The sequence below is a fragment of the Magnolia sinica genome, chromosome 11 (genome assembly GCF_029962835.1).
Source record: "Magnolia sinica isolate HGM2019 chromosome 11, MsV1, whole genome shotgun sequence".
Taxonomy (NCBI): domain Eukaryota; kingdom Viridiplantae; phylum Streptophyta; class Magnoliopsida; order Magnoliales; family Magnoliaceae; genus Magnolia; species Magnolia sinica.
The window spans coordinates 30,618,740-30,631,971 of record NC_080583.1 but is presented as its reverse complement, the minus strand read 5'-3'; the positions used below and the strand labels follow the sequence as shown (position 1 = coordinate 30,631,971).

The following is a 13,232-nucleotide window of genomic DNA, read 5'->3' as shown; positions in this document are numbered from 1 at the left end:
CGTGTGGCCCTTATCCAATCGTTTCCAAACATCAATTTGACATGAAATTGTATACATGATAGAATAATACGTTCTATCCAAACATTGGTTAGTGGCACGTCTCCGCTGGATGTATTCTGAATATTGCCCAACGTATATGTGAACAGTAACAGATACAATACAATTCAACGAAAACGTGAATCCAAACAGGTTATATATTTCCGAAGAAAGACGGACTCACGTTCTTACTTCCGCTGAATCGGACGATTTCTTCCGCTCCTCTTTTCCTCGCCGGGAAACCTCGCCGAATTTCAGTTTTTCGGCGTTATTCTCGCCGCAATGGAAGGCAACGCCACCGGAATCGGCCGAGTTCTGGTGTTGGCCTTTTACGTCGCTGGGATCTGGTCGGCGTATATCTCGCACGGCATTCTTCAAGAAACTCTGTCAGTACTCAGATCTCTCTCTCTCTCTCTCTCTCTCTCTCTCTCTCTCTCTCTCTCCCCGATTCTTTGATTTCTCGCTTCTGTTCGTGAATTGTTTATCGCGCTCGAACGAATGGAGAAAATGGGGAATTTTCTTTAGTCCCGGATCTCGAATGAGCATTTGGATGGGAGATTTTCATTTTCTTTTTCGTTCTTGAAATATCAAGGGCATAAAGTTAATGTATTTTGTACTTGCATTTTCACAAAATCATTTTCACCTCAAACAGAAATCACCCAGGACCAAAACCTTTAGAAATTAGGTTAATATTAGCAAGTGCTAAACTAGAGTACTTATGAAATTAGCACTAATCACTTTAAATATGATCTGCAAGACCCAAAACGTGCGAAATCATTGACGGCTACATTACCCCGAAATCTAGAATCCATCCCTAAACCCGGTTGCTCTCGGGACTCTTGAAACGCCGTATCGGACTTGGACCGCATGTCGAAAGTTCGATGATCGCAAAACTATACAGCTTATGACCATATTACTAGACTTGACAACCCCTTCGAAACCAAGTCTTAATTGTGTCTAGAAATACACAACTTGAGCCCGAGCAAAGTGTGTGAGAAACGTGAATATATTTAGAAGTAAATTCCGTATTTAAGTAATCTGAGTCGTGTCGCTGGCCAAATATAAGGATTCAAATCATCGAATTTGACCCAAATATACCCTCGAATAAGGAGAAATGTCCCACACATGATGATGTACTTGTGGCCTTGATCGAGTGACCATGACCGTTAAATTGAAACGAGTCCACCACGGTCGATCTACAAACCCGATCGGAATGAAAACTTAGCTTGACCTAGATCCATGGTCGAGGAGCTAAGTCCGATTGCACATGAAAAAGGGGCCACCGTAAGTGCTCCGTTGGGCTGAAACAAATGCCCTTTGGATATAACCTAAGTATACCTTGGCCTTGGGGTCATTCCCATCAAACCTAAGCCTATATAAAGACCTTAAACCCTCTCTCTCTCTCTCACCTCATACGAATTTGAGAAACCCTAGGAGAGAGAGAAGAGAAAAGAGAAAGGAAAAGAGAGAAAGTGAGAGTGAGAGTTGGAGATTCTTCATGGGATTCAATCCCACTACTCCACGCACTCAACCGCCGTTCCTGTATCACTATATAGGGCGATTCCGACTCCGTACTTGGGTAAGAAAACCTAACCCTAACTTGTCTTAGAGTTTTTGACTAGCGTAATAGATGAATTAGCTAACATATTCCCTGTTATAGGTTATTATGGTGCCGTAGACAAGACTTAACTTTTAAAATTGAGTTCACTACGAGTCTACCGGCGAAAGGTGCGGACTATAAATGTTTAGGTTATGGTTTTCAAGGCTTTCAATGTCAGTTAATGATTTATGCCTGACTTGAATTGCTATCACATGCTTAGACACGTTGTTTCCCGCACTTTACACATATATATGAACTATGTTGAAAATAGTGTATTCTTGTGTTTGTTGAAATGTTTGTATGAGTATGAATTCTGGTTATGGTTTTGCCATGATTAACTATTGTAGACATATGGTTGAGGTATACATAACAATTCCTTAGTGAAAGGATTTGCCCTAATACGTGTTATCACCAACATACGTCATGTATGTTGGAATATGTAGCCTAAGTGTATATAAAAATGTCTGAATGAGCAAGTACCTGGCATCAAGTACTTTATTTGGGTGTTGAGATAAGATTCTCAACTACCTTGGCTATGTGTATGATTTCCTCTATGTAACTTATATTCTTTGTCGGTTTTACTTAGACACTGCATATGTGTGAATTCATGTTTAAGTTGAAAACCATCAAATGCTCATATGCTAGTATGATTGAAATTGTTGATCCAATACTGTTTTGATTAGCTTGTATGATTATCTGTTATAATTGAATGTGTTTGGGACTACGGAATAGTCCAGGCAATCGGTAACAGGTACTGAATAGGTGGCTGAGGTTGTTTCGCCACATAGGACATGATAGATGAATCCGAGCCGAACTTGAGATGTTGGCAGTGGTTAGGCCACATGGAGTGCTTACGCACTTCATGTCGATCAACTCAACGTGCGCTCATACTAGTCAAGCTCGTCAAGTAACCCGATTGACCCGATGTATATTCACCATGTATGGACGCTACTGCTTGAATCTAAGGTACCAAACTCACTAATGAAAATCCTTTTAAACCTTGGTACCTCGATCCGTTAAAACTCATGAGCCGGGCATGGTGGTATGGGACACCGTGGTCAAGCTGTCAGCCTGCGCTGGGGTGACGAGCGTCCTCGTAGTGACCAGTGAGCAATCTAGACTTGTGAACCGAATACAGTGGTATGAGACACTATATTCGAGCTGTCGGCCTACGCTGATAAGGTGACGAGCCTTTTGTAGTGGCCTACCTGGTTAAGATCAAACTGATATTGGTGTTTTCCTATCATTCCGTCCAACAGTATTTTACTGTTGGACGTCCCATGGCTGGACGATCTGGATGTAATTCATCTATCAAGTGGGGCTGTGAGACCCGTATCCTACCCCGTACCGTTTTGTATGCCCCTGCGGTCCTCCCGGTCGAATTCCGGCGACCCCGACCTGTAGATTTCATTTGTGCTCGACCGTGAGTTACACCCTGTTCACCCGAGTCGGTTCGACTTAAGACCTATGCCATCGCGACCATGTCGTCGCTACGATTCCGATGCCACGTCTCGTGCGTCAATCCGACGTCTAGATCCCAAGATATGACCTGTGTACGATCATAGCGGTAGACCGCATGTTGCGGGCCATGGTGTACACACTTCCCCATAATCATAATGAGGATGATGTCATCCTAGGGATGACATCACCCTATTCTACAACCTAACCTACCTCCCTACCTAGCCTACCCCATAAATGCTTTCTTTTTTTTTCAAAACTCATTATTACACCTCTTACAACCCATCCTTTCACTCTCTCTATCATCTCACTTTCTCTCTCTTCTTCCTCACTTCCATTGCTAGCCATGGACGTCCCAAGCAAGCTCATTTTCCAGCCCTTTTACCTTTAGATCTCTCTTAATCTAACCCTTAGAAGCCCATCTCCACCATTGGAAGGGGTCCTAGAAGGCTTATGAACCCATGGGAAGAAGAAGAAGGAGAAGATCATAGTGGGTGCCTCTCTCTCTCTATCTGTTCTAATGTAGTGGGCCCCACTAATTTGTATTTTATCAACATCGTTCATCATAGATGGTGGGACTCCACTGTGCAGTGCACACCCAGGTCCATAACTCAACTGACAAACTGAGTGGAGATATCTCGTTTCAACACCTGAGCTCATGGCACCGATCCCTAGTGGGGGTGGCTAACATGGTGTGTGTACTGACGTCACCAAGCTGGTGAATGTGGACCCCACCACATGATGCATGTGTTGCATCAAACCGTCCCCGCACGTGAGGCCCACCAGCAAGCATCAGCCGTCCGTCCAGCGTCAAGAGACGCTAGACGTGAACTGGAAAAAAAAAAAAAAAAACTTAGCTTGAATCCAAACTTTTCAGTGGGCCACTCATGCAGGCCTCGTCTTGATGTATGTATGTAATCCACGCCGTCTATCTTATTTTTCAACTCGTTTTAGGCGTTGAGCCGAAGAATGGAGCCAATCTGAAACTCTGGTAGGCCACACCATCTAAATATTACTTTTGATAGTGAGGAATTGATAGGGCCCACTGCAATGTTTCTATGTGTCAAAATCTACCAATATCGGGCTGGTTAGACCCATCTTGAGCTAAGGAACACAGCCGACGGACTGGATTCCCTTGATGTGGGCCCCACCTATAAAAATCTCAAAAAAAAATATTTAAACAAAAAAAAATAGCAGACGCTGCTGCTGCTGTCAACGTCCAGAGGACGCTGCAGCAGGCAGCGTCCGCAGCTTGGATTGGCATAGGGTCAGTGGACCCCACCTCAGGCCCCACCGTGGTGTGGACCCCACATCAGCGCCGTGTATTTGTTAATCCCTTAGGGGAGTGGGCCCCCCTCCAAATCTCATCCATATATCTGGCTCAGGTGGCCCACATCATAGGGAAACAACGGGATTGAAAGGCAGCCATTGAAATCCTTTTTTTTTGTCACAGAAGTTTTGGGGCACCATGAAATTTGTTTTTCCTATGCATCCGGGTTGGAGTGACCTTATGAACGGATTAGATGGAAAGTGAACATTATGGTGGGCCCCACGTGGGACCCACTATTGAACGTATGGTGACCCATTGTTGCAGGTATGGTAACCCACACCGTCCCTGGGTGGGACGGCTGGTGTACCTCACTCCAGCAGCCTGCTGGAGTTGGCGTCACTAAGCTATGTGGGCCCCCCTCCTTGTACCATCCATGCCGTCCAGCCATGGACCCCACCTATGATGCATGTACCTTACATCTATACTGTCCATCCCACACAACAGCAGCAAGCTGTTGCACTGACGCAGCAAGCTCTGTGAGCCCCATCACGAGGTATCTTTTATACCCATGCTGGCCAGCCATTTCACACATGTGGCCTACCCACACGTGGTGCACTTGTGGGATGGGACCCACTTAGATGTATTTGTTATATATCCAAACCGTTTGTCCATTTGGAGACATCGGGACCCACTGCTGCCACTGACGTCAACAAGTCCTGTGGGATCCCAGCATGAGGCATGTGTATATATCCCAACTGTCCCACCGACGCACTTGATGTATGGGTCTGATCCAGACCGTCCAACATTTTGAACAGGTGGGACCCACCTTGATACATTTATTTTTATCCACAGCGTCTATATAACAGTATTTGGACTCCACTGCAGTGCATGTCTTATACCCACCGTCCATGTGGGATGTACGTGTCTTGTATCCATGCTGCCCATCTGTCCAAGACGTGGGGCCCACCTAGACATACCTGCAGCTTATTTACGTCGTCCAGGGGTGTGGACCCATGTGATGTATTTCCTCACCGCCCAGCGAAAGCCACCGTGATATATCTGTCCACACGTCCAACCACCTGGACGGTGGAAAATCACGAATATCAACTTGGTCCTAAGCTGTGGGCCACGTGTGGGTGGAACCCACCTTGTCGTATCTGTTCTATTTCCACCGTCCATTGCTTGGACGGTGGGAACCCATCCCACGTGAGGTCCATATCCAGACCGTCCTGGACGTTTGGATGTATGATGTTATATATATATATAAATTATTATAGTAATAAGATAATGGTAATAACATAATATATGGATGTTTATGGAGGTGGGTACCACGTGGGGACCCACCATGCTGTATGTAATCTATACCCACCGTCCATGTGCTCTGGACGGTGGGGTCTTTGCATCTGGATGTGGGAAATCCAAACCGTATGTCCCTTCCATTTAGTGGGCCACACGTGTCGCGTGGACCCTACCATGATGCATGTGCTTTATCTAAGTCGTCCGTCCATTCTGGATGGGCGGGGCCCACGTTGATGCACTTATTACATCCCTACCGTCCATCTGATTTTCAGGATGGTGGGTCCCACTGACATCAACCAGTTCTGTGTGGGCCCACCTTGTAGTATGCGTTGTACCCACATCGTCCCTCCATGGGACCCTGATGATGTATGTTTTGTAATCCACATCGTCCAGAGTGTCTGGACGGTAATGGACCACCTTTGGACAGTGCTGATAATGATTTGACAGTGCTGGCAATGTTTATGTCTGGATGGTATAGATTTTCCTGGACAATGATTGGACGGTGATGATCATCATTAGTGGGTCATGTGCCCCATGGGATGATGCATATGATGATACACATGTTGCACCTGCAACTGTTGAAATGAATTTTTAGATGTAATCCAAGCTCCCATCTGTGAGGCCTGCCTTGATGTATTTTATGGCCCATCCATCAGGCCCACCTTGATGTATTTTGTGGCCCATTCGAGAGGCCCACTTTGATATACTTGAGGCCCAATAGTGTGGCCCATTAATGTAACCCATTTGATGTGAATAAGGCACATGCGTAGGGCTCACTTATTGTGTATTCGAGGCCCATGAGTTGTGGCCCAATGTGATGTACTTGAGGCCCAGGTGCAGGGCCCACCTGTTGTATATTCAAGGCCCATTGAGATATGTGAATTTACCATGGTGCATGTAATTATGTTTATGTGGGCCACTCCTTGGGAGCAATATTAGTTAAATGTCCATATTGATGGGCAATGATGGTTGGATGTCCACATTGTGACCTTCCAATTAGGCCTGGTTAGGCCTATTTTTACTAATCCCGATTGTCGTGACCGATTTACCGATTTCGATTATTAACCGATCTCGATTGTCGTGACCGATTGCCGATTTTCGATTGACGTGACCGATTTACCGATTCCGATTATTAATCGATCCCGATTGTCATGATCGATTGCCGATTCCGATTGTCATGACCAATTTACCGATTTCGATTATTAATCGATTCGATTGTCGTGACCGATTGCGATTCTAAATTGGCGTGACCGATTTACCGATTTCGATTATTAATCGATTAGATTGTCGTGACCAATTGTCGATTCGATCGGCGTGACCGATTTACCGATTTTGATTATTAATTCCTTTTGGGTTGGTTAGGCCCATTTCGTCATCCTCTAGTGGGTTACCCCAAACGAATGGGCCCCATTGATATTGCTTGACAAATCATCGGCCATCCATCTATGAACCCCGTCTTGAGGCCGATTCTGATTGACGTAGCCGATTTATCGATTTCTGATAATCAGTCGAGGTCGATTATCGATCAATTCCGATTGTTAAGGCCGATTTCGAATGCTAAGGCCGATTGTTGAGACCTATATGATGTATATGCGACCCGTAGTTGAGGCCTATTGTGATGGGTATTCAGCTCATGTTATGTATTTGCGGCCCATGAGTAGGGCCCACCTATTGTGTATATTTGGCCCTTGAGTAATGCCCATTGTGTTGTATATTAGGCTTTTGTGTAAGGTCGTGGGCCCATTATTTGTTTAACTCTATGTGGGCCATTCCTTGGAGGCAATGATGGTTAAATGTCCATATTGTCGAGGTTGATTGTCGATGCCGGGTGTTGATACCGGTTATGAGTATGTGATAGTATAGCATCATGATGCATGCCCATATGCATCATCCGTATGTTTGTTATGAGATGTGGTTGATCATTGCATATGTCATTGAGCATGTTGTTATGAGACTCCCTGATAGGCGGAGGTTATCTCACATGAGCACGCGGTATGCGCAGGATTGATGCATGACGGATTGTATGACTCATGCATCTTGCATTATGATTACTGTACGCCCTAGCGAAATTAGGGCCGTAGCCTCCACAGGCGTATTGTGGATGGCCAGATGGGACACCGAAAATGTTTAATTCTATCATACGGGCATCATAGATGTCCTTGGGTGAAAATCTCTAAACCTCCATGGCCAAGAGATGCCCCAACGTCCAGACTGAGTGGATACATGAGCGCCTGAGTGCCGAATACCAAGAGACCACATCTCTCACTGTGTTGTGGTCGGTTGGGAGGGGATGTGGCCTTACCCCCCAAGGGTAGGGGGTATAGCTAGGCTGAGTTTGACCAGCTCATGAATGGGTTCGTTATTGACGTGCTGGGTAGATATTGGCTGACTACTGGCCAGGCGGATGGTGAGGTCTCTTACGCTCATTTAGACTGTGCGGCTGGTAGAGCAGCAGTGCCATTCGGAGTGTACTAAACCCCGGTGATGATCCTAGAGATGAACTGTATTGATATGTGGATTTAGTGAGCAGGAGTTGCATACTCATTCATGCATTCATTCATTCACTATCCACTCGGGTTGGTGGTGCGCAACTATTTGTTACGTGTGCCTTCGCAATGGCTAGGATTTCGGTTGGGGCGCGCGACTAACCTGAGATCAGGAGTTTACCACATTGAGTCTGACTATCCAAATTTAGGTATGGGACTGGTTTGGATAGAAGTCCCTTGTGATGGGCCCCATAGCCTGCGATACTACGTACTATCATCCCGACTTCACACTCCAGTATGGTCATTCTATTCGCATCGCATATTACATAACATTCGCGGCATGCGGCATTTTAGGTTATTGTGTCTCTACATTTATATGGTCTAGATATGGCTGACGCTATTTGAGTTACTCATCAGGAATGTATATTGTATTACATCCTCTGCATCTGATATTTGGCTATCTATGATTCCTCATTTGCATAGTTGTTCTATATTGTGTATTCTGACATTGATTGATTCATGATCTCGTTAGTATTTCTGCTTACTCTGATAATTCATGATCTCGTTAGTATTTCTGCTTATTTTCGACATTGTATGATTTATGGATTACCAGTATTTCCGCTTACTCTGATTACTCTGATATTGGTTACTGGGCACTTACCTTGTGCACACACTTTCACCACCCACTAAGCTTTCTATAAGCTTATGCACGATAGATGCGTGCAGGTGATGTTAGGTTGCAGCAGCATTGAGCCTGGAGCGTGCAGCGGTCTTCTGGAGCTTTGATTTATTTTATATATGTATTTCCCTTTCAGTATTGTACTCAAACGATTATATTAGTGGATATGTGATGATGATGTTGCTTTTGTGATTTGGGTAATCTTGTGGTTATGCTCATTACGAGATAAATGTACATTGGAAAGTCCTTCTTGTAGGATCCCAGGATTGGAATCTGGCGTATATACGCTGGGAGCCGAGAATGGGGTACTACGGAGGCTGTCAGCACCGGATTCGGCGATCGGGATTCCTGCGAATCCGATTTCCGAATTTGGGGTGTGACACCAATGGCTGGATGGGTGTTAGTACTCACATTCTCCTTCTTTGCATGGAAATCGATATAAGTGAAGTACCTTAGCTTCCCAATCCTGCTGTATGAAAAGGACTAATAAGAACTTGGTAATCATATTCATGCACCACATTGCATGTGCCGTTTGGCGATGTGTAGAGAGCATGAGGAAGTGACTGACATGCGCGACCGTTAGATGAAGATCGCCGTGGGAGTGCAGGCGAGGGCATGCATCATTTATTCATACTATTCCTACATTAATCAGAGTACTTAGGGATGTTTGATTGTATTGCTTTATCATTATTGCTTGACTGAATTGATAACATGTTAACCTTTGCTTTATTGTTCCACTGAGTTGATCACTCACTCCCATGTTACGGGACAATGTTGTACACACCAACTAGACCCTGTCTTAGTTGCAGATGGAGACTCGACTGATGAGGCAGAGCCAGACTTTGAGGATGATGAGGAGGCATTCACATATATGTAGTATTCAGGCAAGTTCTCGTAGACCGTTCTGAATCGACGGGGCTTCAAGGATATACTTGTAGTGAACTATTACATTTTTGACATTTTGTATTTTGAAGCAATACATGTAATTATTGACATGGCAATGCATACATACTTTGGGGGCTTATACTGATTTGTAGAGTTATACATATTTGAGCCAGTCTTCCGCTTGCATATTACAACTGTCCCTGGATTATATTTTGTTGATTTGTCTTAATCTTAGTCCCGGATCTCGAATGAGCATTTGGATGGGAGATTTTCATTTTCTTTTTCGTTCTTGAAATATCAAGGGCATAAAGTTAATGTATTTTGTACTTGCATTTTCACTAAATCATTTTGAGGAAAAGGCGATTGCGTAATTGATAGTTCACTGCCATTTCTTAAGTTGTGGCACCCGATCCGAGCTATCCAAATCATCTGCCCTATTTCCGACTGACTGTAGCTCGAAATTAAAACTGATTTTGCTCGTGGAATTTGGACCGTCAATCATTCCATTTTTAACTGCCCATTGAATCGCTATCAACTAGATGGTTTGGATTATTCGGTTTGGGAGTAATTTTGTGCTGTTCTTTAGCGACGATGGGCCCTACATACCCACTGCATCTGAGTAAGGTGCAGCTTGTATATTTTACTGCATTTTTTTGGTAATGTTTTCGCATTGGTGCATCTGATTGCACAAAACTACTTCTGTGTGAAATGCTGTTCTTGAATCTCAAATTCTGTAATGTCGAAGTAATTGAATCCCACAGAAACAGCTTCAGTGAAATGATGCTCTCCTCGAGTAGAATGCAAAGTTCCAACTGTCTGATCTTAACTGGATTACACTTTTCTTAGATTATTGAAATATGCGGGACAGGTTTTTGTCATCTTTTCTTAGTTGAAATAAGATCTAACATAGCCTCATCTTGATTTCAGGTCCACCAAGCGATTTGGCCCAGATGGGAAGCGGTTCGAACACCTATCATTTTTGAACCTTGTACAAAATGTCATTTGTTTTCTTTGGTCATTGATAAGTAAGTTGCTTGGGTTTATTTATTTATTTTTATTTTTTGATGTTTTTTAGTCAGTGTTTCTGTTTCCTACTAAACAAACAGTTTTTTGTGCCTTTTAAAAAAAAGTTTTGGGGTAGAGTATTTGCTTAATATATGAAGCTACACTGTACACTTAAAATTATCTTTGGATTGTTGAACAGTGATAAAGCTATGGTCCAGAAGTACCCGCGGTGCTCCGTGGTGGAGTTATTGGAGTGCCAGCATCACAAACACGATTGGTCCGGCAATGGGAATTGAAGCATTGAAGTACATTAGTTACCCAGCACAGGCATGATCAACTGTTCCTTGATTCGGTTTTGATATGGTTGCTTTATTGATTATAGTGATGGTTCTGGAAGATGCTTTTACTGATTATAGTGATGCTCCTGCAAGATGCTTAGATTCAAACCAATAGTTGAAGGTCAAGTCTTGAGGTTTGGGTTTCTTTTTCTTTTTCTTTTTTCCCCTGGTTAATGGTTCCTTTTTGGGTGACCCAATTCAAAATTTCACTTTTGGAAATATTCTAATGGAACACAAATCTCTCTAGGACCCCAAGTAAATTGAGATAACGCTTAGCTTCCCAATCCTATTGTATGAATATGTCTAATTAAGAACTTGGTTAATCACGCACATGCACCGCATTGCATGTGCCTTTGGCATTGGAGTTGAGCACAGCGGGAGTGTTGCATGCAGCGATCGTGAGATGATATCGCAGAGGGAGTGCAGGCGAGGGCATACATCATTATCGCATATCATCTTTGCATTAAAAAGAGCATTAGGACATGAGTGTTATACTACTTTATCATTATTGCTTGACTGAATTGATAACATGTTGACCTTTGCTTTATAGCTCCACTGAGTTGATCATCACTCCCACTTCTGGGACGGTGTTTTAAACACTAATCAGACCCTTTTGTAGATGTAGATGATGGCGATGCTTTCAAGGTAGAGCCGGACTTTTACGATGATGAGGAGGAGTTCTCCTATATGCAGCTATCAGGCGGGTCTATGTAGACCGTGTTCTGATCGACGGGGTTGCAGGGATGCTGTCTAGATGCCATTACACTTGTCATTTTACAATTTGGAGCACCCATGTATATTCACTTTGTCCATTTTGGGAGTATACATGTATATGTTTAGCCTGGTAACATGTTCACACTTTGGAGACTTACAACAGTTTATACATTTTATATAATTATCATAGTCTTTCGCTTGCGAAATTTAACTGTCTCTGAAGTATGATATGTTGTTTGGTATAATCCCACTCATGTTTAAGGCATTAATACAGACAACATTTAATCATCATTTTCTATGTCGCATAAGTGATGTGTTGGAACTCGGGAGTTGGGCTCCTGCTCGACCCCCGATTTTCAGGGCGTTACACATATTGACTAACAAGTTGTTTAATTATGTACTCTGTTTATATACTGTACATACTCAACATGAAGATGATTCTGACCTTTACATGTTTGATGTTTCAATCTGAGGTTGAGGGATTAGAAAAGTTTGTTGTTGATTCTGCTCTTAACTCTGCTGTACTTTTTATAATTCTGCTATTATCTGCTGTGAAAAGAATCTATTTTAATATCTTCATTAACTGATTGAAGAACCAAGTGGTTCATATACTCTTTCTAACTTTGTGTACATGAATCACTTGATGTTAACAGTTTTCAGGTCTCAATACTGTTCAGCAGAAAGTAAAAAATTGTAACAGAATTAAAAAATAACTGAAAAGCCTGAAACATATGGTTTAACAGTTATTATGAATTTTGAGTATATATGTTTTTTCTGCTGTTAACATGCTTCACGTATCGATTTGAGTTAGAACGATAAAAAATTCTCAGAGGCATAATTTGTTGTTCAGTCTACTGTACTTTGTATAATTCTGTTATTATTTGCTGTTAAAAGAATCTATTCTAATATCTTCATTGACTGATTGAAGAACCAAGTGATTCCTGCAGTCTTTCTAACTGTGTACATCCTGTTAAATTGATGTATACTATTTTGATGTATCAATCTGTTTAGCAGTAAGTTAAAAAATTATCTCATAAAAAAATAACTGATATAAGAAACCAGTGTTTAATCTATAATTTTTAACTTCCTGTATATCTTCTAATTCTGCTATTATTAAATGGGATGTATCAATCTGTTCACTGACGATAATATATATCCTAGTGAGAACCAGCATGTTTTGATAAGTTACTATGCAATCTTTAAAAAAAAGGGCCTACAAGAAAAAAAATATATACAGATTGAATAAACAAGTGTATTATCAAATATTTTCAATTGTATAAGTTTGATGTAGTATGTATACATGTTTATATACTAGTCAAATTTACGTTTTCTTCTAATTGTCAATCAGATCATTTTTTAAGTTCCCTTAAAATTGTCATGGCTTCCGAAAGTGCGGAATATTCCGATGATAGATCATCTGACAGTGATTGTCATGAGAGTGAAATATCCGCTACCATAACCA

General features: G+C 42.6%; 1 protein-coding gene across 1 annotated transcript; it reads left to right on the top strand.

The window, feature by feature from the left end:
- The first annotated feature begins 271 nt into the window (after positions 1 to 271).
- LOC131219000 (UDP-galactose/UDP-glucose transporter 3-like) lies at positions 272 to 11,142 on the top strand. Its single transcript, XM_058213944.1, has 3 exons — positions 272 to 422; positions 10,641 to 10,738; positions 10,918 to 11,142. The coding sequence occupies exons 1-3, from the start codon at positions 319 to 321 to the stop codon at positions 11,049 to 11,051; spliced, it is 336 nt and encodes a 111-aa protein (XP_058069927.1). The 5' UTR covers positions 272 to 318; the 3' UTR covers positions 11,052 to 11,142.
- The last annotated feature ends 2,090 nt before the right edge of the window (positions 11,143 to 13,232 follow it).

What these genes read in the sequence shown, in the direction of transcription:
- LOC131219000 (XM_058213944.1), top strand. Translation starts at nt 319, where the DNA reads ATGGAAGGCAACGCCACCGGAATCGGCCGAGTTCTGGTGTTGGCCTTT. An exon ending in GGCATTCTTCAAGAAACTCT is followed by an intron (nt 423 to 10,640) that starts GTCAGTACTCAG and finishes TCTTGATTTCAG; the next exon opens with GTCCACCAAGCGATTTGGCC. An exon ending in TTTTCTTTGGTCATTGATAA is followed by an intron (nt 10,739 to 10,917) that starts GTAAGTTGCTTG and finishes ATTGTTGAACAG; the next exon opens with TGATAAAGCTATGGTCCAGA.